This window comes from Leuresthes tenuis, unplaced genomic scaffold, assembly GCF_036924035.1.
Source record: "Leuresthes tenuis unplaced genomic scaffold, fLeuTen1.0.hap1 SCAF_13, whole genome shotgun sequence".
In the NCBI taxonomy this organism is placed as follows: domain Eukaryota; kingdom Metazoa; phylum Chordata; class Actinopteri; order Atheriniformes; family Atherinopsidae; genus Leuresthes; species Leuresthes tenuis.
The window spans coordinates 1,773,127-1,799,641 of NW_027325367.1; the positions used below are offsets into that span (position 1 = coordinate 1,773,127).

Consider the following 26,515-nt stretch of genomic DNA (forward strand, 5'->3'; position numbering starts at 1 on the left):
GTGAAACATTCACGCATCAGAGCGAGGACAACGGCACCAGAAGCATCGATTCATTCAAAGGTGAGGTTAGGTTGGTCACCTTCTGAGCTCTACGGACGAGGACTGATGCGAAGAAGCGAAACGTCATCCTCAGTTCATCTAAACAAGCGTCGTCATCTGTGATGTCCCTGAAAGCAGAGGACGGACTTTCAGGAAACTCGGTCCATTTAAGAGAAAAATCTACTGGAAGAGTTTCCTCTCACCTGTACCAGGGGTACACAAAGCTCTCCAGAACCAACTCGAACACCTGCAGGTAGATAACAGAAACAGCCTGAAGTTCAATGCTTCACACTGGTTTGATGTGTAAGAAAGCAGAAGCTCATCCTCTGAGGTACCTCTGCTACTGAAGCGTCAACTTTGGAGTGAACCTTCAGGTCCAACCACGGCTGGTAGTTCTCAAGGAGCAGAGTCGGCCTGAAAGGAACCAGAACAACAAGGAGGACGGACCCCGGTGCACATTTAGGGTAAATGTACCATCGTTTATGTTCAAATAATGAGGGAACATCTGCCTTTACTCATCTCTATGCACTGTGTGGGGAAAAAACTGACTCAAACCAACTAAAAAATACCAAACCAGTAGCTCTGGTGAGGATTAAATCCCTATTTGTGCTTTATACTACTTTAAGAGGGTTGTTTTTTAGGATTACAGCTTGTAAAATACACTCTATGTTAAAAAACTGAAGGTAGATGTCAAATAAACCATAATCCCAATGAAAAATGTAAATACTTTGACAAAGTAAAGGTCGGTAAAAGAGCCGGTGACCCTACCGGTGCCGTTTGCACTTGACCTTCCCGCACACGGCACAGCTGTGGCCCAGAGGAAACAGCTCCTGCTGCTGCAGCTGTTTGACGGAGACAACAACGGTCACCAGATGTTCTGTGTTCACATCTTCGTGGAGCATTTATTTACGGATCGTGTGCCTTACTTTGTTCCTTGGCTTCACGGTGATGAAGATGTTTGGAAGAAGCGACTCTGGACCCAGGGAGCAGTAGAAAGTGATGACACCAGCCAGGAGTGACCAGAACACCATCAGGATGTGGAGGTAGCTGCAGGACGTAGAGTAAGGGAACAGATCACGCCATAGAGCCGCTTTACCGCCAGTATGTTTTAGAATCATTTAAAAATATTACCATTGACCTTTTAGGCCTTTCATTTTCTTATCTTTATGAACTTTTAGTAAAATATGAGCCCGTATGTAGGCTGAGAACCTCTGGCAGAGGACCTTTACTTATTGCAGAGTCATAGTTTAAGTTCAGAGCGTAAAAAAGGACATAAACCCTAAAATCCAAGGAGATCAGGTCTAAATCTCCCCTTAAAACATACATTTATTGGAAAGTCTTTTCTGATTTCACATTTTTTTCCTGACATTGTTTGCATGGATTTTTTTGCCCTTCAATTTTATCACATTTTATTGTTGTTTTATGTCATATTTGTGATATCAAAGAAAAATGCTGTTTCAAGAAAGTTATAACGACAAAAACTTTGGCTGCTTGGAAGGAAACCGACAGAAATGAGAACTGGATCAGGACTTTTAAACAACATCGTACATAGAAATAAAGCACGCCGATGACATGTGCTCGTCTTCTTCTTTAAATGTAAATCACTAGAAGAACTCACAATGTTGCCTGAATTACTTTTGCATGGGGAAGTCTGTAAATATGATGATAACTCTATGGAGTTCTGCACGGAACGCGTCACACGAGGCTCCCATGTCCACATCACGTGACCCAGCCAGGGTCCCGCAGATGATGATGATGACAGCCTTCATGTCTGTGTGTGTTCATCTTCATCGCTCAGACTCACCTGTTGAGCAGCACCGTCATCGTCAACATGGTCAGCAGCAGGCAGCAGGACACCGGATACTGACGCCCGGCTTCCCGCAGGACGTCAACCTTCAGCCCCCGCCTCAAATCCTCCACGTACGTCAAAATACCTGCCATCCTGCGAGCGGAGCCTCTGAAACACAGGGAGACACAGTTGTCAGGGCAAGTTGGCGCCTTAAAACTGCGTCTGTTTGCAGCAACACCGAAGCAGAGACGTGGAGCGTCGCAGAAGTTTAGCTCTTTAACGGTTAGCTTCAACCGGCGGCGAAAACAACTTACAGCTAAACGCCACCGAATAACTCCTTCATTTAACGAGTCACATCTTATTAAGACGCGCCGTCTTCAACTGTTGGCCAAACCGCTTCCAAATTAACTCAACTTCCGTCAGTTAAAAAGTTTTTGCTTCATATTTGATACTTTTCAAAGTCCCAACCTACTTCCCCACAGATGGAATGTTTTCTAATCCGACGGCGGGTTGCCAGATCCGACAGAAGAACGTAACTACGCCTCGTTTTGCGATCTTTCCGAAATCACCTCAATGGGAAACACATTATTAGATAAATAGTTTGAATTAATTGTTTAGTTAATCCTTTAATTTGATTTTTTTTTTTTAAATGAAGATATTTCTCTAGGTCTGGTTAGTTTATGGTTGCTGATCATCAGAGACATTGAAGAATATTTTAAAATAAATGTCCATTAAATAAGAATCAAGAAAGAATCAAAGTCCCCTGAAATTAATAAGAGTTGTTTTAAAACGTAAATATGCACAAATGTTTAAACAATCGAGGTATAAGATTTACTTCTGGCATTTTATTGTATTCATGTATAAAGACAACGTTTGAAGACATGTATCTAAGATTGATTTAAGCAGCTAAATCTTAAAAGTTAGAATACATCACACGGCAAAACTTTTTTTCAGACCAGTTACAGTGAAATCAAACTAAATAAAGACATTTAATAATTACATGTCAGTGTTAAACTTCTGGAATGCAGAAAATAAGCGTTTTCCTAATCGGACATGGCAACCCTTAATCCAAACAACGTCACTTCCGGTTGGATGATCCATTTGTTTTGGTTGGTTTGCAGGAGTCCGGAAATGTCTTTTTATTCACCAAAACAAATGGGATTTCTTTGTTTTTACCTTTAAGTTTGTGTGTGTGAATAAACCAGATTTAAAACAGGCTGTTTTAATGTGTTTTTTTTTTTTACCTAAATCCTGAATTTAACATCCAAAACAAAGAAGGATCTTCATTAAAATGTGTGGACTTAAATAAAGAACACAAGCCAGCTTAAAGTCAATAACTTTATTAGAAAAATAGGTCTAACTCACCTCACTGTGCAGTATAAAACATTTCGATTGCAAAGACTGCAAACAAAACACACAAAAAATAAAAATAATTCAACCCTTGATCCAATCAGGGTCAGTTTGTAGTTTAAAAACAAGAAATAAACGCTGCCTCTTTTTCACAAACTGGGTATAAAGATGAACAAGCTGCACAATCATCAGAACTGAAGGTTAAACATGAGTCAGGACATTGGGTTTGGTGGCAAAAGTCACACAAAGGCAGAAAAATTAACACTAATTAGGGTTAAAATCGTTTTTAAAGCGCTTAAAAAGAGGAAATCCAACAGCAGATATCTGATGCAGGGTGAACTCCAAATCCCAGAATGCCTTTCAGACCTCAGGTAACAGTTCATATCTGACACGTCCAGTTTGGAGCTACTGAAAATTTGAACGTTTAGATAAATATATCTAATTCTTAAAGTTATTTTTTAAAGATTTGTGTCCTATGTGCTGAGCACAGGAGTCTGAAAGGCACACCGAGGGATTTGTAGGTCAACAGAACATTTCCAGACTTTTTCTTCAGATTTCTACGGTCTTTAAAATGTACAATTGAAAACTTGTCTTGGATAAAGTAATGTTTCAGGCTCCGTAGCAGTTCATGCTCCCATTAAAGCAAAATGCAAAGTTCTTCCTGTAAAAAGTCAACGTTTGAAGACAGAGTTCCTCCTTAATATTCTGATTTCCAGAGTGAAAACATATGGATTAAGACCATCATCAGTCGTCATTCACATACAATGTGAAACATAATCCTGCTTTCTGCTGGAGCCGTTTTCACACCAACGCTGGAGGTTTTCAGGACAAAATGACGCAGTTTGCATCTGTCGTAGCAGAAAGAACAAACTTTGTCTCACCCACTGATGTTCTGGAGCTTTTACTTCACGGATCCACTCCAGAACACCTCCAGAACATCTCCAGAGTGTGTGAAAACGGCTTCTGAGACACTAAATGAAAGGCAGCTTCATCGGATGTCATCGTTTCAGACGGAGCAGAAGGCCTGAGACGTCCTGACATCAGTGGAAACAGAGACCCAGTTCAGACCCGGTGCCAACGCCCATCCTGGGTGGTACCATCAGAACCAGACGGTTACAGCCAGGATGTTTTCCAACCAGCCAAATGAGTCAGTTTCAGGATGGATCATTCACAGCTCCAGATGTGTGCCGGGAGCTTTTTAACGGGACTGGATCCAAACGCACTTCAACTGGTTTCATCTGGCTGTTTGTGGAGGGCTGAAACCACCAGAATCCCACAGAAGACACACATGACCGAATTAATGCGTTTATATGGTAATAAATGCCACTGAAAGCAAGTAAAAACATCAATTTATCCCAAAATAATCGTACAGAATGTGAAATTAATCATTCTCTTGCTTTATTTTTTACTCTAATCCTTTATTTCTCTCGATTTCCCTGTCAAATCAAACTAAAATACAGAATTCCATCATATGGAGTAAATGAATCGATCAATAGGATGTTAAGGAACAGGATTAATTAAATAAATTCCAACTGAAAAGCCATTAAATTAAAAACCAAATGGCAAAGTACATAAAAAGCAACTTTAAACTATTTAACTTCACATTCTATATGATTATTTTGGCACAAATTGATTTTTCTTTCATTTATCACCATATAAACCATTTAGAAACGTGTGCATTCGTATTCTGGCAGCTTCAGTCTGAAGGTTGCATTTCATGCTGAAGTTTGGGTTCAAACTTGAACTAAACTGGATCTCTGGGACCCTTTTTAATCTTCAGTTTAAACCCAGGTGACATACTCCCGGTTTTGTGAGTAAAATCAGCAGCATTCATGTGCAGGTAAAGCAGTTTACGCTCCTTTACGTTAAATCTGAGACGTTTTAACGGTGAAATGATGCTTTAGGGTCTGAACTGGGCCAAAAACCAAAGTTAAGACAGTTGTCCCATGAAGGAAGACAAAGCGTGACTGGTTTCCAGGCTCTTCCACAACAATCAGTCATTAAAAGTTGATAACAAACTTAAAGTCGAGACTCGTTTCAGGAGGAGCAGCGAGCGTCTCGGAGTCTCCCAACGAAGCGGCGTCACTGCTGCCTGTGCAAACCTCTGAGGTGGCGAGGACGGGGGAGGGAGGGAGGGAGGGAGGGGTCGAACGCTGCCTCAGTTTCCTCAAGTACAAAACCGGACAGCTGGCGTGAAACTGAGGTAGTTAACGAACCATTTCGCTGGAACGCCCGGCCTTCAACGCCAGGCGATCGCACCTCAACCGAGACAATCGAAGATTATCGACTTCATGGTGAAAGCGAAGTCCTACGGAACCACTCCAAAGCTTTATCCAGAAGGTCGTGGACTCCTGATCTCAGGGGCGGGGCTTTAGGCTCTTTACAAAAACAAAAATAAAACAAGTTTGGCTCTGCTGATTATCCTGGATCGTAGCTCCTGGAGAAGGCTGGAATAGCTTTGGAGCACTGAGTCAGGTGACCTTACCGTTCGCTCGCCGGTCAGCCCGCAGAGTGCAACGCCATACGCCGGTCAGTCTTCATAGCAACACATCAGGACCAGCCTCGACCCCTTTTTCCTGCTAGTCGGGTAACAAAAGGAAGCAGTTAGAGAGTGGAAAACAGGATCATGTTACTTCTACACACTCATATTCTGCTCTGACTCCCACACGGAGAGCTGCAGACAGACAAACATGCACGTCAAGCGGAAAATAAGCCGGTTCTGATCGGAAAACTGGGTGAAAAGTGGACGGGCAGAGAAGATAAACAAGGAGGGGTGAGGGTTAAGCAGCCATTAGAGCTATAAACTGAAAAAAGAACACCTACAGGCGAGTCATGCAAAGCAGTTTTCTCCCACAAAAGCACACCCAGGCCTCCACAAAACATGCAAGATTAGTATCCAGGCTTTGGAAAGCAAGGAAGATCCTTCTGGGACAAGGAAAAGCTTCACTCTGAGAGACTAAAATCAAATTGTGCTTTGATTCCCTCCCCCTGCTGACAAAAGGGACTTGTAGGGGGGCGGGGCTTACTCCTGATAATGCACTGACAGTGAATTTCGGACACCAATTTGAGAGACATTTATGTTTTTGGACATGAGGAACTCATAAGGATGGAGTATGTCACTACACATAGAGTAAAGAAGTAGGTGACATGCAAGGTGACACTGTAGCATGTGGCCAACATTGGCAAACCTTTAGTCCATTTTCTTCCACAAGGAGCCTTAAATTTGAAGGAAATTTGAAGAGAGAATTTGCCCAAACATGAATTTTCAACACAATTTGAAGTTTTGTACACGTGTGCGTGTATGTTTATTAAAGCAGACAAACAGCAAAGAATACAAGCCAAAATGTGAAGCCAAAAATAGGACTGCGGGGGTCCTTTTGTCTTTTTTTTTTTCCTTTTCTTTTTATCAGAACAAGACACGCATTACTTTGACAATACAAATTGTAATTTCAGCTGCTTTAAATACATGTTTAGGAGACAAATGCTTTGTTGCTGTTAGCTACTTAAAACATGGAAACCAGAAGTTCTAAAAACACATGAAGCTATAGCCAAATAGACAGCTCCAGCACATATCTGCATCTAAAATGGATTTTTTTTTCTTTTTAAATGCTTTTGACCATCTGAATAATTAAAAAAAAACAAAAAATAAGAGAAGCAGTTCGCCAGAAACAGGTGGGAGTGTGACTACGCTGCGAGTCCAAGCAGATTATTAAAATATGTACAAGGATATCTTGCCAGATGTCACCAATTTGGAGGAAAAAAAAGGAAAAAAATGCAGGCAACCGTATGGGATTGAGGGCCAATCGGATCAAGTCTTAAAATAAAAAAAGACAAAAACAATAAAACCACGAATTTTTTTTGCCGTTATCAGAGCCCTACTGGTTTACTTCCACTGTTGCCCAAAAGAATCCTGATAAAATTCCTGGTTGTCAGATTTGTAACCGGAATAGTTACCAGAATGATCACCACCTTGGAGCGGTTGCTGAGCAATGGGTTGAGAGCCCCAGTTCTGATTATTGGTCTGGCGACGCTTGGAATCTGGCTGGTTGTACCCATCAGCTTTGCGCTTTCCTCCTACATTTCCACCGCGGCCACCCCGCGCACCACGTACCCCTCCTCGCCCTCTCGGCAGCATGCCTCCTCTTGCTCCACGCCCGCCACGGCCTGGTCCCGGTCCGCCCCGCTGCGAGAAGCTGGCCCGGCCTCTGGGTGCCCCGGCGACGCCGCGTCCTCTGCCTGGTGAGCCTCCGCCCCGGGCGCCCCTGCCGCCGCCTCGCCCCCGGCTCGGGGCCTGGAAGTCGTCGTAACCGTAGTACGGGTCGTCGTAGCCGCCACGGTAGTTGTGATAGTCATAGCCATAGTAGTCATAGTAGTCCTCGTAACCATAGTAGTCGGGCGTGTAGGCGTAACCGCCCCGGCTGCCGCCTCGGCCCCGGCCTCTGACAGGCGGAGGCATGTGGGGAGGGGGGGGGTAGTAGTAATAGTCATCGTACCTGATGGAGATAGAGCCAACTAACGATAAATCTTCTAAACGAAACAAGTTTCTCTCACAGAACCAAAAACACGGGACTTACATCTGCGTTTTGGCCGCTTGTCTCTGGGCTTTGCGCTCCTTCCTTTTCTGATCTGGTGGTTTGGCAAAAACAATCTCAATGGGCTCCCCCTCCAGCTCCTTCCCGTTCATTTCATCCAACGCCTGCGAGGAACAACAAGAGCCGTTCATTTATTCATCTGCTGCGTCCCAAACACCGGAACAACCCGAAAGACTCCAGGTCTGTGCAAAACTAGATTTCTTATGGGATTATTTCCCATCATGCATCTGGTGGAAACTCTTTACAATGAAGTCGACTGATAAGCTTCACTTTCCCTTCACTGAGACGCGTGTGCTGTTTCCATAATGCATAATCTGCTCAGTCCAACTGAACCGGGCGTTGTTCTGTATCGTCGCCATGGTTACCGTTAGCCACATTTTCCCCTGTGCACGTCTGACTGATTCCTTTCACTCATTTTCCACTGTTTTTATGTGGATAAAATGACAAAAATCATGAAAAAAGATCTCAAACGGGAACATCTTTGTTCATAATTTAAGGAAATCGTGTCACCAGTAAAATTTACCGCCGTCATAAACTCTTTACAGTCTCCATTTCTCTCTTTTTTTTAAAGTTTTCTTGAAATAAACCCCAGAGCTTAAAGGGTTAGAACAGCCTGGACTGAGTTTCAGAGTTTCAGATCACTGGAGCGCGCCACGACTCTGAGATTCTTCCAGATTTCGTTCCAACTCTGGAAAACTGCCTGCAGCTTTTAAAAACCCCTCCCGAGGAAATACTCACCTTCACCGCACCGTCCCGCTCCTCAAAGTGGATGAAGGCGTAGTCTTTGAGCTTCTTTACCCGCTCCAGGTTTCCAAACTGGCTGAAGGACGTCTCCAGGATCTCTTCTGTGACACCGTTGGCCAGATTTCTCACAAATAAAACCTTCACCTGTAAAATAGAGACGAGGTCAGCCTTCCAGCCGGATCCCCTTCCTCTCGTGTCTTTTCCACATTATTCAGACTTGAAAGCTCACCTTGGCCATGACTTCTGGGTCAGGGTCCTCGATGGGATCGGCCCACTCCACGGTCACCAAGTTGCCCCACACCTTCACCTTCCCGCTCATCAGTCGCCGGCGCGCCTGAGCCGCCGTTTTGTGGTCTTCGTACTCCAGGAAGCAGAAGCCCCGGTTCTTCTTCTTGTCGTCGGGTTGATGGTACAGAATGACGTCACTAAGGCCCTCTGGAAAAACAGCAAACGGGTCCAGTTGACTTATTCTGAATTAGGACGGCTGGAGTCACCGGTTTACAAACCGAAGCTTTACCTGTGACTTTAGAAAACTCTTCGACTATCTGCTCCTTTGTTTTACTCTTAGGAATCGAGCCGACAAATAGCCTGTTATTGGCAACAGATATACACACACCGATGTGCTTCCCCGGGCGAATCTCGTGATTATTATACTGGAAAAAACACACAACAGCTACAGATTACCATGCATGCACACTTTAGGAAGTATATCTCCATCTGTGTTGTCATTTAACAGTAAGCAAGAAGATTCCTGACAAACTTACCAGCTTCACCGCCTCCTGGGCCGCTTCTTTAGTGCAGAACGTGATGAAGGCATAGCCCCTGTTCAGGCTACTCAGGGGGTCCATCATTAGTCTCAAGTCCCAGATGGGCCCGGCCTTCTCAAAGAGAGGAACTAGCTCATCTTCAAACAAGTCTCGAGGAATCTTTCCAACAAATATCTACAAGAAAAAGGAATATTTAGAAACCCAGCAGGCAGCACTAAAAACTGCAAGTATGAAGGTTATTTTAATGACAGAAGGATGGGATTTCTTTAAGTTTAGAATCACAGATTCAGCAGAAATATAGTCAAATCAAAAGGTTGTAACAGGTGCCCTTTGAGGTTATTATTTCCAGCTTTTGTAGATGCAAAACCATCGTCAAACAGTACGCAGTGTACCAGGGCTGAAAGTAAAAGATACGTTTGGCTAAAGGCTTTCCTTAAAAATGGCATCTCCTCTGTTAGCTAGAACAGAAAGCTAACTCAAGCCCTGACCGACACACATCCAACAACACGACAGACTGTACCTCTGTCCCGACGGTTGGTTGGGGGCCCGAGTACACAGACTCAGGTGGGGGTCCACCATACTTTCGCTGACCTGTTGTAACATCGAGTGTGTAGTTGGTTCTGTCCAGGAGTTCTTTGATTTTAGCCTCATCTGGTCCTTTAGTGACGGGTGAAACTTTAGTCCCCTGTTTCTCCCGCTGCCTGTAAGTCTTCATCACCCCACACAGAAAGGCACTTTTGTTCTGGAAAAGGAATTTAAATGTTTCACCACTTTTCGGAGTCACAGAAAAAATTCTAACATTTATTACAGTCTCTCAGAGGAGGAAACTCACTTGTACATGTGACAGATCGCTCTCTTTGAACTGAACCAGCACTTGCAGAGCTCCTTCTTCATTGAATTCTTTCAGAGCTTCAATAGCCCTTTCATCGAGGTCACTATGTGCTACCAGGCCTGAGGAAAGGATAAAAAATAAATACACTAGCGCTGTATGCCACAGGATAATAAAATAAGCACAAATAAATGCTTCCAACTCATTCTTATCTGAAAAAAGGAAATAAAAGGTCAAGATAACTTCTGACTGCCGGTTTCTGCTCAGACTGTAAAGTTCAAACAGATTCTCCATCAGCTGGCTTCCTCAAGCCTCTCCAATGCAACGCATTCAACCCCATTTCTCTCCAAAGCACCACACCTACTCTGAGAAGATATGCCTCTGAAAGCAAACGTTCATGAAGACAACAAAGGCCGAGTTATTTGAGACTTTCTTACTGTGCTTTTAATGCTAAATGACTCACAGCAGAGTTACTGAATAAATATACAAAGCAATCCACAGATCAGAGGTGGCTCTTAATCTCATTTCCTAACGTGATAAGATTTCCATTTAGTTCTGATATGTTGTGCTTTGTTTCTAAAGCTGGGAAATGTTGGGTCAGTTTTATATCCGGCCTTTAACTCACTGGTTTCTGCAGAAGAAGTTAACTGAACTTGTCACAGGGATATTCTAAAGAAAGCTCAGAGAGGTCCAACATCAGCTTCTCGTTAACTTGGTGAAATGTTTAAACGACAGAGAGGTTGTTCTTGTAGTTATCATGATAACTTTGCTGCACATCAGGTTTTGGACAACAGTGAATCAATATAAACACAAATAAATAAGATATTTGCCTTAAAATAATAAACTAAGTAGCACTGTCACAGCACAAATACTCAAGATAACCCTCCATTATTTCATGCATCTGACAGGATATGTCTTCCAACAGTGTGATGACACCAATCAGCAGAGATGGAGCTCAGACTTACCTGCTACATAAAGTTCATCTAGCTTTTCAGCGACTTGTTGAGGTAAACCAGCTTCCAATAAAGCCTGGAAGTGTTCCGAGTGGTTTACCGCTGCTGTAGTGTCCATGGGCTCCTCCGTTCCGTTCCCGTTTACATGATCTGTTGCCATGTCTCCAGACATCTAGGAACACGATAATGCATCTAAGTTAACAACAACACCAGTAACGACACTAAATCAAGAGGTTTGGCGCCATCGTTCAACTCTGCGGACTCGGTAGAGGACGTAAACTGACGTTAGCATGAAACGGTGACAACACCACCTTGAACGCGGATCAACTTCATTACCCGATACCAGAAACAAACAAATGGGACTCAAACCAGCAACAAATTAACATTACCCAGTAAAAAACCCACCACACCTCTATAAGCAACCGTTAGCTAGTGTTGCAGGCTTGAGCAAATTACAGGCCCGTCTATTCGCCGCGCGCATGGAGGTGAAAACTGCATTAAGCTAGCGTTCACTAAAAACCTCTCCAATTTAAAAGGCCTTTAATGTCAGGGGGTTAGCTAACTTTATTGCACATTAGCGAGTCATATAGCATTGGATTGCACGAGCATAACAAAAAAAAATGGGCCGTTTTTCTCTAAATACAGGCTATTCATGTAAACGAGCTGCTGTGCGGCTAGTGCTAGCCGGTCGTGCAACGGATCCAAATATGTACCGAGCCCCCAATAAACTTCTGAAAACACGTATTCATGTATTACCTACCGTGCAATTCTAAACTTGGGTCCACGATGCTGATCTGATGTGTTGATAGTACTCCGAATTAAGGACAATTTTGGGCCAGATGTTGTTCAAATTGGTTTCTTTACACCGGGGGACACAAAATGGCAGCTACGTAACGTCGCGAGCTCTGCCTTTTTTCCTTTTTGCGTGTAAGGGGTTTCTTAAACTGCTCTGCATGGGCTACTCCGGTTTCACACATCCGGGTAACAAATTTAGGTACGTTAAAATGCGCCTGCGCAAATATGGCCCTCTCGGAGTAGTGTTTTGTTGTTGTGTTTTCCAATCTGTTTCATATTCAACAAAAATATATACAACAAAAATATATATAACAAAAATATGTACAAAAATATTTCTGTTTCACATATATTGTTGGTTTTGTATTCCTGCTTGTTCCATATTTTGCATGCACAGACCCTAAATTCTAACAAGCACGTTTCTTCACTTTAATAATATCTATAGTTAAATATCTACAGTTAAATCTCTATATCTTTAACTAAACTATACCGTTTTTACCTTTCATAACCAAATGCTAACCATATATGAGGACTGCAAATAATAATAAACACATTGAAAATGCTGTTAAAAATAAACACGTTAAAGATTAAAACAAATCTTTACACAATTTCTAAAATGTTATAAGGTATGTCAAATGTGTTTATCACATTACAGTTTTGAGGTAAACTATTACCATGAATGTACTCTTGAACTATTAACTAACCTTTAACTAACCTTTATCTTATAATAAAACCCAACATTTACAGAGAAAGACATTTGAACTTGTGCAGTATTTATTATATGTAATTACTCTAAATCTAAATTACTTTATAGAAATTAATCGTAACGCATAATCACCGTTTTTGTTTTCTGTTTTTTAACATCTATATTCAGACTGGTGTCGTCACTCACTGGGGGCGCGGTTTTATGACGTAGTATGACGCTATTGGCTCAGCGCGAAATTTAAAATCTAATAGCAAAGCGGCAGTTTGGAGTTGAGAAGCAACACGAACGATGCAAGTTTACTGGACATATTAATTTGTAATCTCAACCGAAGTTGTTCGTAGAACTCGAGTTCAGTCTCTGTTTTCTGTCAGAAAGGAGATTTTCAGATTTAACTGAAATGGATATCGGGACGTATTTACAGTAAGTTTCAATAGAAAACCAACGGAAACTAACCGATGCTAGTTAGCTTCAGGGCCGACACCGTTCTATTATGACTAATTTATAAGGGACACTGCTGTAATTATGGTGTTATTTCCCTTAAATTATGTCTAAATTGCCCCTTTCAGGTGTTTTGAAGACAGTTTGGCCTCATATGCAGGAGACGACCCTCTGGATCCATGGGACAAGTGAGTTATTTGACTCTTAGCTTAATGTTTATTTCTTTTGGGGTGATTTTTCTCTTCCTTGTTTGGCTCTATGTTCATGTAGGAAACAAAGCTTAGACGCAACAGGTCGCTATTCATTGATAAAAGTTAAGCTTTCTTTAACTTTTACTAATATGACTAAAACTGATGTAATACTTGTTTTGCTTCTTTTCTTTTGCAACAAATTTGGTAAACGTGTAGTTAAGGATTTATAAGACAAGTTCAGTGACGTCACTCCCACAAATCTTTGTCATAAATCTGTCATTTACTCTGTGATAAACCGTTTTGATTGCGCAAAAATAAAAATGGACATTTCATTCTGATGGAGAGATGGAAACAAGGGAACTTACTTCAGAGTCAGAGTCCTCCTTTTGAGTCTTTTGAATATTTTCTAACTATTCTACGAGAAGTTTGTTACAGATGGCGTAAATCGAAGGCTGCTTGCATATTTTTCTTTAGTGTGGCATCTTTGACAGTTTCTGTGAAGAAGTGGCAGGAAATTGGTAGAGAGGGGCAGTGATATGCTGAGAAACCGATGGAGGCTGGCATCAGACCCTGTGCTTTTTTTAATATATCTCAGGTTCTGGGTTTGTTGCTAAATGCAGGCTCTGCGTGCACAAAGCAAAATAAACAGAGGGAAGATTCGGATGCAAAAGCAAACAACACGCCACTGAATGTTAGCCTGGACTGATGGTACAGTTTCAGATTAACAGTGGTGTCAACATGTGTTGACGAACCCAGGAAATATTCACACGAGACACATTTTAATGTAGATTTGACCTCTGATACTATCCTCCGTCACCTTTACCCGTTGTTAGTTCTTTCGTTGTTTCTGTTTCCATTTTCAAGCTGTTAAAGACTGAGTTTGTACTACCCTGCTTGTCTTTGTACAGCTGAATATACTCTGTATGTATACGGAGGGGGCAATAAATCAAAAATAAAACCGTAATATGTTAAAACACACTCTTAAAGGCTTAAGCTGTCCAACAGATATTGTGTCACTGCTTCTCTTCTCAGATTTGTTGAGTTCCTGGAGCAGAGAGTTCCTGCTGACAGCGGCAGTGGGATGTCACTGGTGTTCGACAGTCTTGTCCAGAGATTTCTGAATGTTGAGCGATATGCAGACGACGTCAGATACATCAATCACTGCATTAAATGTGTGAGTCTGAATGAACTGTGCAGCAGGCACATGAACACTGGTTTGTTGTTCAGACTGCTGAAGTCTTACATGAACAATTCTTCATGTCAACTGTCTCACAGGCGAGTTATTACTCGGACCCCATCGTGCTGTATAGTCACATCTTCAGTAAAGGCGTCGGCACCAGAACCGCTGCTCTTTATGTGGCCTGGGCACAGCAGTTTGAACTGAAAGGCATGAACGATCAGGCTGATGCAGTCTACCAGAAAGCCCTGGGGAACCAAGCCCAGCCAGCAGACACTGTTCTCCATGAATACCGGTAAAGACAGTTTAATGACCCAAAACTGTTGGTTTGTTTTGTTTCCTCCAAATATACAGATTATTTTCAATGAAACACAGTCTGTTTCTTGTTTTTTTGTGCTGATATTTCACTGTTCATATGTTAAACCTTTTGATTTGAAGTTATCCAATCATATTTGGGCATAAAGCTGCCCGACTGTGTACAGTTTCACTAAAGACTCACTCTGATCTGCAGGCAGTTTCAAACCAGGACCAGAAGCCAGCTGCCTGTGGCCGGTAAGATGATTTTTACCTGCTTGTTTATGAATAAATATAATAAGAAGTTTCTTTCTCTTTCATAACATTTTGTCAGCTTCGGTCTCAGTTTTATTTGACTGTTTTATTGAGCAGGAGGTCGGAATCCTTTGCAGAACTCCCATTTAACCAATCAGATGCCCTCCCAGAGAGAGACTGTGGAGCAGAATAAGGTGGGAAACCCTCTGAATATTCATTATGACTGCTTAGTGACACCATTATCCGCTTTTAATGCTCAGTGTCTTTTTCTGTAGATGTCTGGGGATTGTCCGTCCAAACCACCGGCACATAGAATGACGATAATGTAAGTGGGAATTTAATGTTTTCAAAGGTTTGGAGCTTCAGGTGTTGATCAGAAGAGGTTCATCAAATCTGGCATAACTTTGGGGACTTAAAACCAGCACAATAAATTAATTTAGAGCTTATTAAATTGATTTGCTACATATACAGTATTATGATGGTACATTTTGTGTATTTATATGATTTAAAAGTTGATTAAAATTCTATACGGGTTCAGTTCTTAAGTTGTAGTTTTATTCACCAGGGGATTCAATTCAGTTTAGTTTTATTTATAAAGTGCCAAATCATAACAAATGTAATCTCAAGGCACTTCAGAGATGCAATCCAATTTAAATCTGTTATAATCCAACTAAAATCAGTTAGAATCCTGTTAGAATCCAATTTAAACCTGTTAGAATCCAATTTAAACCAGTTATAATCCAATTCAGATCTGTTATAATCCAATTCAAACCTGTTATAATCCAACTCAGACCAGTTGTAATCCAACTCAGACCAGTTGTAATCCAACTCAGACCAGTTGTAATCCAACTCAGACCAGTTGTAATCCAACTCAGACCAGTTGTAATCCAACTCAGACCAGTTGTAATCCAACTCAAACCAGTTGTAATCCAACTCAGACCAATTGTAATCCAACTCAGACCAATTGTAATCCAACTGAAACCAGTTGTAATCCAACTGAAACCAGTTGTAATCCAATTTAAACCTGTTATAATCCAACTCAGACCAGTTGTAATCCAACTCAAACCTGTTGTAATCCAACTCAAACCTGTTAGAATCCAACTCAAACCAGTTGTAATCCAACTCAGACCTGTTATAATCCAATTTAAAACTGTTATAATCCAACTCAAACCTGTTAGAATCCAATTCAAACAGTTCGAATCCAGTTCGAACCAATTTTAATCCAACTCAGACCAGCTGTAATCCAACTCAAACCAGTTCGAATCCAGTTCGAACAAGTTATAATCCAACTCAAACCAGTTATAATCCAACTCAGACCTGTTATAATCCAATTTAAACCAGTTATAATCCAATTCAAACCTGTTGTAATCCAAGTCAGACCTGTTATAATCCAACTCAGACCTGTTATAATCCAATTTAAAACTGTTATAATCCAACTCAAACCTGTTAGAATCCAATTCAAACAGTTCGAATCCAGTTCGAACCAATTTTAATCCAACTCAGACCAGCTGTAATCCAACTCAAACCAGTTGTAATCCAATTTAAACAAGTTATAATCCAACTCAAACCAGTTATAATCCAACTCAGACCTGTTATAATCCAATTTAAACCAGTTGTAATCCAACTCAGACCTGTTGTAATCCAACTCAGACCTGTTATAATCCAATTTAAACCAGTTATAATCCAACTCAAACCAGTTGTAATATCATTAAAGAAGTAAAGTAAAGAGAGCGGAGGGAGGAGAGGTGCATCATGGGAGATCTCCCAGCAGTGCAGGCCTATAGCAGCAACTATGGGATGTTTCAGGGTCACCTGAGCCATCCCCAACTCATATTGCAGTTAAAAATGTAACTGGAGCACTAAACACCTGTAAACTGCCTGATGTTCACAGTTGATTCCCAACAGAATGAGGAAAAGGTTCACATGTGACATGAATTGCTTTAAACGGAGTCATGATGTCACCTGACGGCCCGTGTGCTCCACAGAGTGTCCCGCTCTGAGACTTCAGGGGCGATTCCCTCCAGCCGGGGCTCCAGCGTTCAGACTGTGTCCGAGTACATGACGAATGAACTGGTTTGTGAGGACTCTGAGTTCTGCTTCGAGGAGGTCAGAGCGAGGAAATACTTCCGTTCGCTTCAGGAGAAGCAGGAGAAGGAGCAGAGGGAAACGAGTGAGTGTCAGGAACCTGCAGCAGATAAAATGATCCTTTCTTTTTCACTCACAAGCATCTGTTTCTGCTTTAAGCTGAGAGGAAGCTGAGGGAGCGGGAGGAAGAAGTCCAAAGAATGAAAAGTCTGCTGGAGGAAATCAACCAGAAGCTGGAGGTCTGCGGAGACTCTGCCAGCCGGACTTCATCTCAGCCGGTGAGTCTTGTTTGTTTGATGCAGCACTTCTAACGTGCTAAATAATAACGTGTTAAAAATGTCTTTGAACCATTTCAGCCACCTGGAGCTCGGACGAGCTCAGATCCTCTGCAGACGTCCTGCGGGCGTCCTCGACCCTCCAATCATCTGAGCAGCAGGCGCTCGCTTGGTTTGAGATTACACACCGAGCCGGCCTTCGTCCAAGAGGCCGCGGCCGTCTCCGGGGCCCCCCAACCGCACGGCAACAGCATCGCTGTGAGCTCAGCGGTGTCCCAGCATCCCTCAGTCCTGCCTGACAGGGGAGCTGGTTCTCCAACGTCAGGAGGAGCTTCAGGGCCCACAGATCCACCGTCTCTCGTCCAGGACTCGGTGGTCCAGCCTGGAGGCTTCGAGCGGGCCGCCGCCGCGCTCCTCAGTCCCGCCTGCTTCTCTGCTGCGAACGCCGCCGCCGCCTTCCAGGACGCTCGAGTTCAGCACAGCAGCTTGGACGCCACACATCAGTGAGTGCCTGATAACTTCGGTTAAGTTTCAGTGGATCTGAAGCAGAAGAAGAAGGTCGTCAGTGTTTTTTAAGATGGTTTAAAGTCTGATTTCTGCATATTTTAAGTTTCATGTGGTTTTATGACATCGATCCTCGTCCCAGATATCAGATATCGCCGTCCTTTGTGTCCTGTTTCCAGGACATCTTCTCTTAGTAATGTTTGTTTCCTTTTCTGCCACAAGAATAAATTATTTATACGGGTTTGAGCTTTTATATGATGGATATATGGCTGCCATAATCCAAAATATATGTGTTTTTCAGGTATTATACCACACCCCCTCAGGGATTTCTTCCCATTTAGCCTTAATATATAAGGCAGAGTCGTCTTTGGATCCCATCAGATAATTACCTGCTTGGTGCCTAAATAATAAGAAGCTAAATAAGTCTTGTTTGTCTTGAGTCGTTTAAATTGGTTCTTTCCTAATTTTCGCTGTTTTCTGACACGAGGACCACGTTTCTAGAGTAATAACTAATAATGAGTTGGAAACATTTGTATTTCTTTGGTTTCTTCACACGTAGAAAAGTTGAATAATTCACTAAAAGTGACATTTCCTCCTTTTCCCTCAGTGATGGAAGTCAGTTGCCTGAGGAGAAACTTGAGGGTGAGTTAACCAGCTGCTCACATGTCCGTTATCTAAGCCTGCGCCGTTTGGGCGTCCTCAGACCTTCTCTCTGTCCCCTCAGTGTCGCAGGGCGCCACAGCCAACCTGTCGCACATGACTCCGAACACCTCGCTGGGTTTTGTTCAGGCCACGCCATCGAGGGTGCTGCCATCGCCCACCGTCAACACAAGGGAGGCGCTGGGTGAGTTAACCACCTCCTTCTGCCTCATTCAGGTCTGTGCAGCGCAGTATGTTGGATTTATCTCTTTTTGTGTGGCTCCAGGTGTGATCATGGACATGTTCCAGGCTCCGACTCTCCTCGAAGACACGTTCAGCAGCACATCGCAGCTCCACGCTGCTGAGAGGGACTTCGCTGTGGAAAGAAGTGGTAAAAAAAAAAACAAATAATGAATGTTTTTAGGCCTGGTTTTCACATAAAGTTCACACAGAATGTTCTTAAAGAGCAGAGAGGGTTAGCAGCGACATTTCCCCCTCTGAAGGAAGAGAAATCTGGGGTTTCGTTGTCATGGTAACCGATCACATGGGCAGAATTTTGTCACCAGAAAAACTGGAAGATGAACTCGTTCTTGCTGTGTTTGTGTATTCTGAACTGTAGGTCATGACATTTCAGACAGAAACCATCAGAACAGAGACCGAGATGCCCATCGGCCGGAGATATTTCAGTAATTATCACAATGTGATGAAGCTAAAACTGTCTTTTAGAGTCAGAACGGCTGTTCTGCAGGTCACAGCGAGGTTTATTTATAGAGCACATTTAAAACGTACTTTTAAAGGGAATTACTGAGAACAGTAGAACTAATACTAATCAGCACTAATACCAACTATCAGGTAAGTTGGTGCCTCAAAATGGAGCATTAAATCAGAAAATGGACTGGGAGCCTAAACATGGACCCAAAGGCAACACATGCAACCCGAAACGGAGCCCTGAGGCACTCCATAAGTGGGGAAAGCTGGTTTATCTTGAGCAAAATGTCCCAAAAAAGGGCAACTTTAAGTCTGTTAACTAAAGTATTTTATGTATTTTTTAAAATCTTATTTTACAGGAGGCGTCTTCTCCTTGACTAAGCCCGCCACCGCTGCCCCGTTCACCATCTTCCAGGATAACGACGACAAAGAAAACCTCAGGTAAATGTGGACTCCAGGTTCCCAGGAACTGGACTTTCTAATTATCAGGAGTTACTGAGTCGCCTTCTGTGACGTCATCCAGCCTGAGATCCACCAGTTTGAGTTTTTAATGTTTTTAGGCACCTAAAACTGTGTCATGTCTCACTATCAAGTATAAGCAAACATATTTGTTGCTTACGCTTAAGATTTCCTAGAAAAATGAAGTGTTTTTGTCGTTTTGTTCCGTTCAGTGCTGCTCCGTCTGCGCCTGAGAGCCTGAAGCCCGTCAGAGCTCTGTCTGAACTCGCCGTGCAGAAGGCGGAAAAGCCCAACGTGAGTATAGATGATCGCTATGCTAACTGCGCGATGCTAACGACATGATTGCTAACTGCGCGATGCTAACGACATGATTGCTAACTGCACGATGCTAACGACATGATTGCTAACTGCACGATGCTAACGACACGATACTAACTGCACGATTCTAACGACATGATTCTAACGACACGATGCTAACGACACGATGCTAACTGCACGATGCTAACGACATGATGCTAACTGCACAATGCTAACTGCACGATTCTAACGACACGATGCTAACTGCACGATTCTAACGACACGATGCTAACTGCACGATGCTAACGACACGATGCTAACTGCCCGTGTGAAGCCCTCAGGTGGGCTGAGGGTCAAACAGGCTGAGGATGCTCAGCTGGACTCCATCTATCAATCAATCTAATCAACCAACGCTTTCATTTAGAGTTTAATTTAAGCTTCATTCCATTCATAACATTTTCAAACACTTCTTTTATAAGTAATTTTGAGAAACAAAATGCCAAAGTTGATCATTCACCAAAGGAGCAGAATTAAATGTCTTTGGAGGCTGAGATGTTCGGTCGATTAAAAGTTCTGGGCTGTTTCCTGAACTAGGACACGCCCCCGGACCTGATCCCAGACGAGAGCACGATGTGGGGCGCTCGCTTCAACTCGCTCAACTCGCTGGCGGCGTGTCCCAACAGCACCACGGACTTCGCCATGTTGGCCCAGTTCGTCTCCACTCCGTTCACTCACAAAACGCCCTTCAACGGCAACTTTTTCCAGGACCCAGGTACAGAACCTGGACCGGCACTGTTCATCCGCCATCCAGTTGTTCTTTTGGTCTTTATTAACATTCGACTCTTTGATGCTCCTCAGAGATCAACTGTGATGGCGGTGATGCTGACAACATCGATTTCATCAGACATCAGACCAAAAAACTCAGGTAATGAATCTGCGGCTCGGGCTCCGGGCATCAAAGGGTCCATTTCCTGATCAGAACATCGGCTCACATTAACGGTTGAACCCTAACCTAAGCAGAAACCTTCTCTGATACAGTCTCCTCTCGTTTATCTCTCCTCCTTCAGCCCCATCATGGAACAGAGTCCATCGGACGATAAGGGCTCTGAGACGGCCGGCAGCCAGCTGGGGCTTTCCTCGGCGAGGCAGGGCACCATCGTCGGTGAGGGGCTCGCCACAGCCCAGCACAGCCTCACCACCTTCTCCAACACCCTGGTGCAGCCCCCTCCTCCTGCCGTGCTCTCCTTCAGAGACCAGACCTTCTGTCCCACCAGCTCCTCCACGTCCGCCGGACCCAGCTGGGAGGTGTACACCAGCCCGGAGCAGCCTCCCAAACCAGCCTCTCTGAGCCCAGCTGGACCCAAAAGTGAACCCTTTAAGATCCTGGAAGATTTGGACAAACCTGCCAGCGCAGAACTACCGGAGAATGAATTCTGTGATGTTCCTATGAGCCCAGAATGTGCTCTGAAGCCAGACTGGCTCACGGTCAGGAGCCCTGAAGCCACCGCTGAGCCCGACCTGGACGCCTTCCTCAGTCCTCGTTGCCTCAGGAGATCAGAGGCCACCTTCTCCAACACCCTGGTGCAGCCCCCTCCTTCTGCCGTGCTCTCCTTCAGAGACCAGACCTTCTGTCCCACCAGCTCCTCCACGTCCGCCGGACCCAGCTGGGAGGTGTACAGCAGCCCGGAGCAGCCTCCCAAACCCGCCTCTCTGAGCCCAGTCGGACCCAGCTGGGAGCAGCCTCCCAAACCCGCCTCTCTGAGCCCAGTCAGATCCAGCTGGGAGGTGTACACCAGCCCGGAGCAGCCTCCCAAACCCGCCTCTCTGAGCCCAGCTGGACCCAAAAGTGAACCCTTTAAGATCCTGGAAGATTTGGACAAACCTGCCAGCGCAGAACTACCGGAGAATGAATTCTGTGACGTTCCTATGAGCCCAGAATGTGCTCTGAAGCCAGACTGGCTCACGGTCAGGAGCCCTGAAGCCACCGCTGAGCCCGACCTGGACGCCTTCCTCAGTCCTCGTCGCCTCAGGAGATCAGAGGCGACCTTCTCCCACCCCCTGGACGTGCCCATGACTCCAGAGCAGCCGCGGCTCTGTGCCGACGTGCCCGTGGATGAGCCCATGATGGATGAGCCCATGATGGATGAGCCCATGATGAGCCCAGACAGAGGCCTGAAGGGTGCCGACGTCTCCATGAGTGCAGAAACCGCCCGGCTGGTGTCTGATCCCTGGGACAACGAGCTGATCTCTGATCTGCTGTCCACCATCAGCCCACCGCTCAGCTCCCACCCCCGATGCATCTCCTGGCAGCGCAGCGTCCCGACCATCACCCCGAAGGTCACCATCACCATGGGTAAGAAGTCCGGCCGAGCAGTTCAGTGATTCATAAAAAGCTTAGACTCTTATTAACTGTTACAGGGTTGTTTTCACTTTGATTTCCCCTTTTTATGCGTTTCTTTGGTCATTATTTAACGTGAATATCAGCCAAGTCTAAACTTACACTTGTGCTCAGACTGAGATTTCTCTCCTTTTGCAAAGCAGTTTTAAATTAAACTTTAAGACTGGAGATAAAAGCAGATGCAGTAACAGGATCAGAACTAATTATCTGTTTCCTCTTTTCTTAAAAGGCTAAACCACCTAATGTGAGTTTACAATAAGTTCTGCTCAGTTGAGACAGTTTTAAGCACATTTTTACAGCTTCTGTCAACGTTTTCCTGCATAAATGCATGAAAAGCGTTGATGATAACGAGTCTAATGTTCCATCTGAATGAATTACTCGCACTGTAACATTCCCAGCATAAACGAGCTGTTAGAGTCTGGAGTTTAACTGATAAAACACCCGTAAACGGTGTATATTAAAGTGCAAATGTGTGCCTCCTGACAGGAAAGGCGTCCCTCCGAATCGACTGCGTTCTCGGTGAAGGTGCCTTTGCGACAGTTTATCAGGCCACTGACCCCGTGACCTCAGAGAAGAAGGTCTTAAAGGTAAGAAGGATGATGGAGATCTTAAACAAAAAGCTCATTTATCAGTTTCTGTGGTGGATTTTCACTCGTTGAACTGGTTCTGCGGTTACGGTTTGAAGTCTTTTCCTGCTTCCGGTTCACAGGTTCAGAAGCCAGCCAATCCCTGGGAGTTCTACATCAACACCCAGCTGGACGCTCGGCTGCAGCCCGGCGTGCGCCACCTGTACAGCAGCGTCCACGCGGCTCACCTGTTCGACAACGGGAGCGTGCTGCTCGGCGAGCTTCACAACTACGGCACCCTGCTGGTCCGTCTGTTTATCCTCACAGGAAACTCGGTGTTTTAAAGGTGTTTCTGTGGTTCTGACACGCTGTGACTCGCCTTTCAGAACGTGGTGAACTTCTACAAAACCCTGAGTGACAAAGTGATGCCTCAGCCTCTCGTCCTGTACTTCACCACCTGCATCCTGCACATGGTGGAGCAGCTGCACGCCGCCCGCATCATCCACGCCGACATCAAGCCCGACAACTTCATGCTGGGAGAGCGGTAAAACCACCATAAAAATGTGTCTTTAAAGCTGCTGTTAAAGCCACAGATGGCTGGTGCTGAACCCTCTTTTAGGCCCAGTTGTATCAGCTCCATTAAACCATTAAACCGCTGTTGCTGAAACGGACGAAATATCTCAAACGTTCACTTTGTAACTGCAGGAATTAGCTGGTAAAGGAGGAGCTCTGTGTTTCTTTTAACACGACTGGCAACATTTAATGTTTAAATGTTGCCAGTCGTGTCACAATCAGTGTTGCTCCGAAGCGTTTGGATAAATACTAACCGCTGAAGTGACGTTTAAAAACTAGACCCGAGGCGTTAAGATATCAGTTTGTGGGGAAAACAACGAGGCAAAGTCTGATGAACTGAGAGGGTCAAACGTGTCCGTGAGATGTTAAAAGTGACGACGAGTTCTCCAGAACAAAGACGCCATCAGTGACCTTAAAGGGGAACTCTTTAAAAATAAACTGTGCTGCAGGGGGGCGTGTGGATGAAGTGGTCCCAGTAGAGTGCCTGTGTAGAAATCCCTCCGTTAGCTCTCCTATAGCTGCAAGTAGCCACATAACAGCAGCTATGAGCTAACAGAGCTATAGCACACGTTCATTCATTCATTCTTCTTAAAGTATTGGTGAAATAAAGACAGATAATGCCTTATTTAGAGGCTGCATCCTCTAACCCCGTTCACTCCGTTATATGGATCTCCAGTTATCTAAATATCTTCTGAAGGACGCCGACTTTCACCAAACTGTTCTCGGTGAGCAGATGAACGTATTTCATGCTAGAAATAAGCTTTAAAAACACCGGAGTTCCCCTTTAATGTTCACTAACTCAGAGCAGAACCGTCACACCTCTTCGCTTTGATGTAAAGCAGGTGAAACTCCTCCTTTTTGGTGTTTTTCAGGTTCCTGGACAACAAGTGTTTCGACTCGGAGAGCGTCGACCACGGCCTCGTTCTCATCGACCTCGGACAGAGCATCGACATGGATCTTTTCCCAGAAGGCACGGCGTTCACCGCTAAGTGTTTGACGTCAGGCTTCCAGTGTACGGAGATGCTCAGTGGGAAACCGTGGAGCTACCAGGTGACATTACTGCATGTGACATCGTGGCGCTCCTGCAGAAGGAAACGTTTCTGTGGTTAAAGCGGCGTAATTCTCGCTGTATTTCTGTGTTTACAGACGGACTACTTTGGCATAGCAGGGACCGTCTACTGCATGCTGTTTGGGACGTACATGCAGGTCACGAATGAAGGCGGCGTGTGGAAGACCAACGGAGTATTTCGCAGGTAAATGCACAGAAGTCTGTTAGGTGACCTTTTTATATATTTTCCATGTTCCAGAGGAAGGTGTTGCTTGGTTTTTACATCCAGCACTTCCTCTCACTTCCTGTGGAAAACAGAGCAGCTCAGCTGAGTGAGATAAACTAAAACTGTACCCGACTGTAGGGCTAAACAATTAATCGTATTTTGATCAGGATGTATTTATTTTAACCTGATCATCAACGATATTTACATTCAAAATGCAGCTCTGCTGCCTGCATCTAACCACATGTTCTCAACCAGTAGTCCCCCGACCACCAGGGGGCGCCAGCACGGTTAAGGCTTCATTAAGCTGCCTGAATAACAAGCGCACAGTTAGACAGGCTATGAGTTGGACTGATGAGAGCAAGAGAAAGCCGAGAAGAATCCAGAAGCATCTGGGGACGGCGAGGAGCTTGAGCCTCGAAACGGGGCGACTTCCATTGTCTGGACTTGTTTCGGATTCAGGGAAAGTGACGTTAAACAAGAGCAAGTTATCTGCAAAGAGTGCAACAAAGTAGTGTCTGCCCCAGAGTAACACCGCTAATTTATTAAATCACCTGAAAATACATCACAAACCTAAATATGAGGAATGAAAGAAGGCCAAAGCTAATGTTCTGAGTCCAGCACCGACCCAGAGAACCATTACAGCAGCCGGCACCGGGCAGAACCCGATCCATCTACCTCCCAAAGACACGCAGAAATAACAGCCATAGCTTTTTATTTGGCCAAAGACGAGTCCGATCAGTACAGTTAGTGCTTTAAAATGTTAAATTATTGGGTTTTTGTTTTTATTTTGCATCATTTATCATTTATTCTAATTTAAAGTTGAATTTTTCCCTAATTTTGCACAAATGGTGCAATAAAAATACATGTTTTTCCCAGACATGATGAATAATCGTGATTATGAGTTTGGTCATAATCGTGCAGCCCAACCTGACTGAGATCCTTCACAGAACAAAGCTCAGAAACCGCCTCGAGCCTTTCACGGTCCTTTAAAAGCTGCTCAGATGTCATCACCACCTGTTCTGTGGTCCTGTTATCAGCTCAGAGTCGGTTCAGATGTCCTAACGAGGTCTCCTCTCCCTGTTCTTTCCACAGAAACCCCCACAGCGACCTGTGGCTGGAGTTTTTCCACACGCTGCTCAACGTGCCGGACTGCGGCTCGCCGCCGAGCCTGCGGAGCCTCCGCTGCAAGCTGGCGGCCGTCCTGCAGCACAACTACAGCAGCAAACTGCCGTCGCTCAAGAGCCGCCTGGTGGTTCTGCTGCTGGAGAACCGCAAGGCCGGGCGGCGATGACCTTCAGCCGGGATCACAAGAATCTGTGTGACTCAAAGAAAATGACTCGAGGAGTTGTACATTTGTAAATCTGTACTTTACCTTTTAAAGTTATTTTTATCTCCTTTAAAATTGTGGCGTTCTGGACGCAACGAGCCCTTTGTCTCCTGTGAAGAATAAACTGTTTTATCTGATTGTAAAGATGAAGATTAGCTTCTTCTGCTCTGTCTCTGATGAGTGTCTTTGTTTTTACAGCTCGAACTGACCCAAAAGCGTCAGTAGTTAAGGTTTTTAATCTTTTAAAACTGCCATAAACAGAAATTCAAACAATAACATCAGTTTCTTTCTCCTTTTGATGGACATTCATGACTTTTCTGTTGTTTTGTCTGCTCATTTATTACAGTTATGTGAACTAATCGTGAAGAATTCACACGTTTCCTGTCCTTTTTTCCTCATAGGAAGCTAATAAATGTATTTATTTAAGCTGTTATTGTATAAATCTGATCCCAGCAGCAGCCGTTTCTACTTGAAATGTCTATAACTATCTGTTA

At 44.1% G+C, this 26,515-nt stretch overlaps 4 protein-coding genes across 13 annotated transcripts in view; 2 read left to right on the forward strand and 2 right to left on the reverse strand.

Annotated features, from left to right (window-relative positions):
* The window catches only part of LOC140266825 (sorting nexin-14-like), a 34,234-nt gene extending 31,897 nt beyond the window's left edge, over positions 1-2,337 (reverse strand). For 3 of the 4 annotated variants that reach the window (XM_072361926.1, XM_072361925.1, XM_072361923.1), the window contains exons 1-7: positions 2,176-2,337; positions 1,844-1,996; positions 966-1,086; positions 808-881; positions 375-453; positions 243-286; positions 80-167 (exon numbers count right to left, since the gene is read on the reverse strand). In XM_072361926.1, the coding sequence (XP_072218027.1) occupies positions 80-167; positions 243-286; positions 375-453; positions 808-881; positions 966-1,086; positions 1,844-1,980 (543 nt within the window). In that variant the 5' untranslated portion in view covers positions 1,981-1,996; positions 2,176-2,337. Of the gene's footprint in view, positions 1-79; positions 168-242; positions 287-374; positions 454-807; positions 882-965; positions 1,087-1,843; positions 1,997-2,142 lie in introns of all 4 variants that reach the window. The other variant, XM_072361924.1, reaches the window with a different exon arrangement.
* Positions 2,338-3,152: 815 nt separating this feature from the next.
* Positions 3,153-11,993, reverse strand: LOC140266928 (heterogeneous nuclear ribonucleoprotein Q-like). 7 transcript variants are annotated; one of them, XR_011907178.1, is made up of 12 exons: positions 11,824-11,993; positions 11,076-11,235; positions 10,114-10,232; positions 9,802-10,023; positions 9,279-9,455; positions 9,032-9,167; positions 8,744-8,949; positions 8,509-8,658; positions 7,753-7,874; positions 7,133-7,671; positions 5,664-5,757; positions 3,153-5,556 (listed from the first exon to the last, which is right to left on the reverse strand). XR_011907178.1 is itself a non-coding variant. In XM_072362069.1 (11 exons), exons 2-11 carry the CDS (start codon positions 11,233-11,235, stop codon positions 5,729-5,731), a joined length of 1,857 nt encoding a protein of 618 aa, XP_072218170.1. In that variant the 5' UTR covers positions 11,824-11,993; the 3' UTR covers positions 3,153-5,728. The 7 variants fall into 7 exon arrangements, 5 of the variants coding, with proteins under 5 accessions (XP_072218170.1, XP_072218169.1, XP_072218172.1 ...); XR_011907179.1 differs by having other exon boundaries at positions 7,290-7,671; positions 11,824-11,992; XM_072362069.1 differs by having other exon boundaries at positions 3,153-5,754.
* An 820-nt stretch (positions 11,994-12,813) lies between these two features.
* Positions 12,814-17,974, forward strand: LOC140267569 (mitotic checkpoint serine/threonine-protein kinase BUB1-like). The gene is made up of 11 exons (XM_072362883.1): positions 12,814-12,981; positions 13,128-13,187; positions 14,223-14,364; positions 14,466-14,662; positions 14,879-14,919; positions 15,034-15,110; positions 15,192-15,241; positions 16,902-17,086; positions 17,161-17,279; positions 17,358-17,779; positions 17,923-17,974. The coding sequence occupies exons 1-11, from the start codon at positions 12,959-12,961 to the stop codon at positions 17,972-17,974; spliced, it is 1,368 nt and encodes a 455-aa protein (XP_072218984.1). The 5' UTR covers positions 12,814-12,958.
* On the forward strand, positions 17,751-26,037 carry LOC140267318 (uncharacterized). The gene is made up of 15 exons (XM_072362563.1): positions 17,751-17,779; positions 18,388-18,422; positions 18,505-18,624; positions 18,706-18,810; positions 19,487-19,568; positions 19,799-19,880; positions 20,478-20,655; positions 20,742-20,808; positions 20,951-22,236; positions 22,768-22,868; positions 22,991-23,152; positions 23,234-23,391; positions 24,293-24,470; positions 24,567-24,673; positions 25,787-26,037. Exons 3-15 carry the CDS (start codon positions 18,537-18,539, stop codon positions 25,983-25,985), a joined length of 2,793 nt encoding a protein of 930 aa, XP_072218664.1. The 5' UTR covers positions 17,751-17,779; positions 18,388-18,422; positions 18,505-18,536; the 3' UTR covers positions 25,986-26,037.
* The last annotated feature ends 478 nt before the right edge of the window (positions 26,038-26,515 follow it).

What these genes read in the sequence shown, in the direction of transcription:
- LOC140266928 (XM_072362067.1), bottom strand. Translation starts at nt 11,235, where the DNA reads ATGTCTGGAGACATGGCAACAGATCATGTAAACGGGAACGGAACGGAG. An exon ending in AACCAACCGTCGGGACAGAG is followed by an intron (nt 9,456 to 9,801) that starts GTACAGTCTGTC and finishes TTTTTCTTGTAG; the next exon opens with ATATTTGTTGGAAAGATTCC. An exon ending in CCCAGGAGGCGGTGAAGCTG is followed by an intron (nt 9,168 to 9,278) that starts GTAAGTTTGTCA and finishes TGTTTTTTCCAG; the next exon opens with TATAATAATCACGAGATTCG.
- LOC140267569 (XM_072362883.1), top strand. Translation starts at nt 12,959, where the DNA reads ATGGATATCGGGACGTATTTACA. An exon ending in GATATCGGGACGTATTTACA is followed by an intron (nt 12,982 to 13,127) that starts GTAAGTTTCAAT and finishes TGCCCCTTTCAG; the next exon opens with GTGTTTTGAAGACAGTTTGG. An exon ending in AAGCCAGCTGCCTGTGGCCG is followed by an intron (nt 14,920 to 15,033) that starts GTAAGATGATTT and finishes TTTATTGAGCAG; the next exon opens with GAGGTCGGAATCCTTTGCAG.
- LOC140267318 (XM_072362563.1), top strand. Translation starts at nt 18,537, where the DNA reads ATGACTCCGAACACCTCGCTGGGTTTTGTTCAGGCCACGCCATCGAGG. An exon ending in ACAACTACGGCACCCTGCTG is followed by an intron (nt 23,153 to 23,233) that starts GTCCGTCTGTTT and finishes CTCGCCTTTCAG; the next exon opens with AACGTGGTGAACTTCTACAA. An exon ending in GGAAACCGTGGAGCTACCAG is followed by an intron (nt 24,471 to 24,566) that starts GTGACATTACTG and finishes CTGTGTTTACAG; the next exon opens with ACGGACTACTTTGGCATAGC.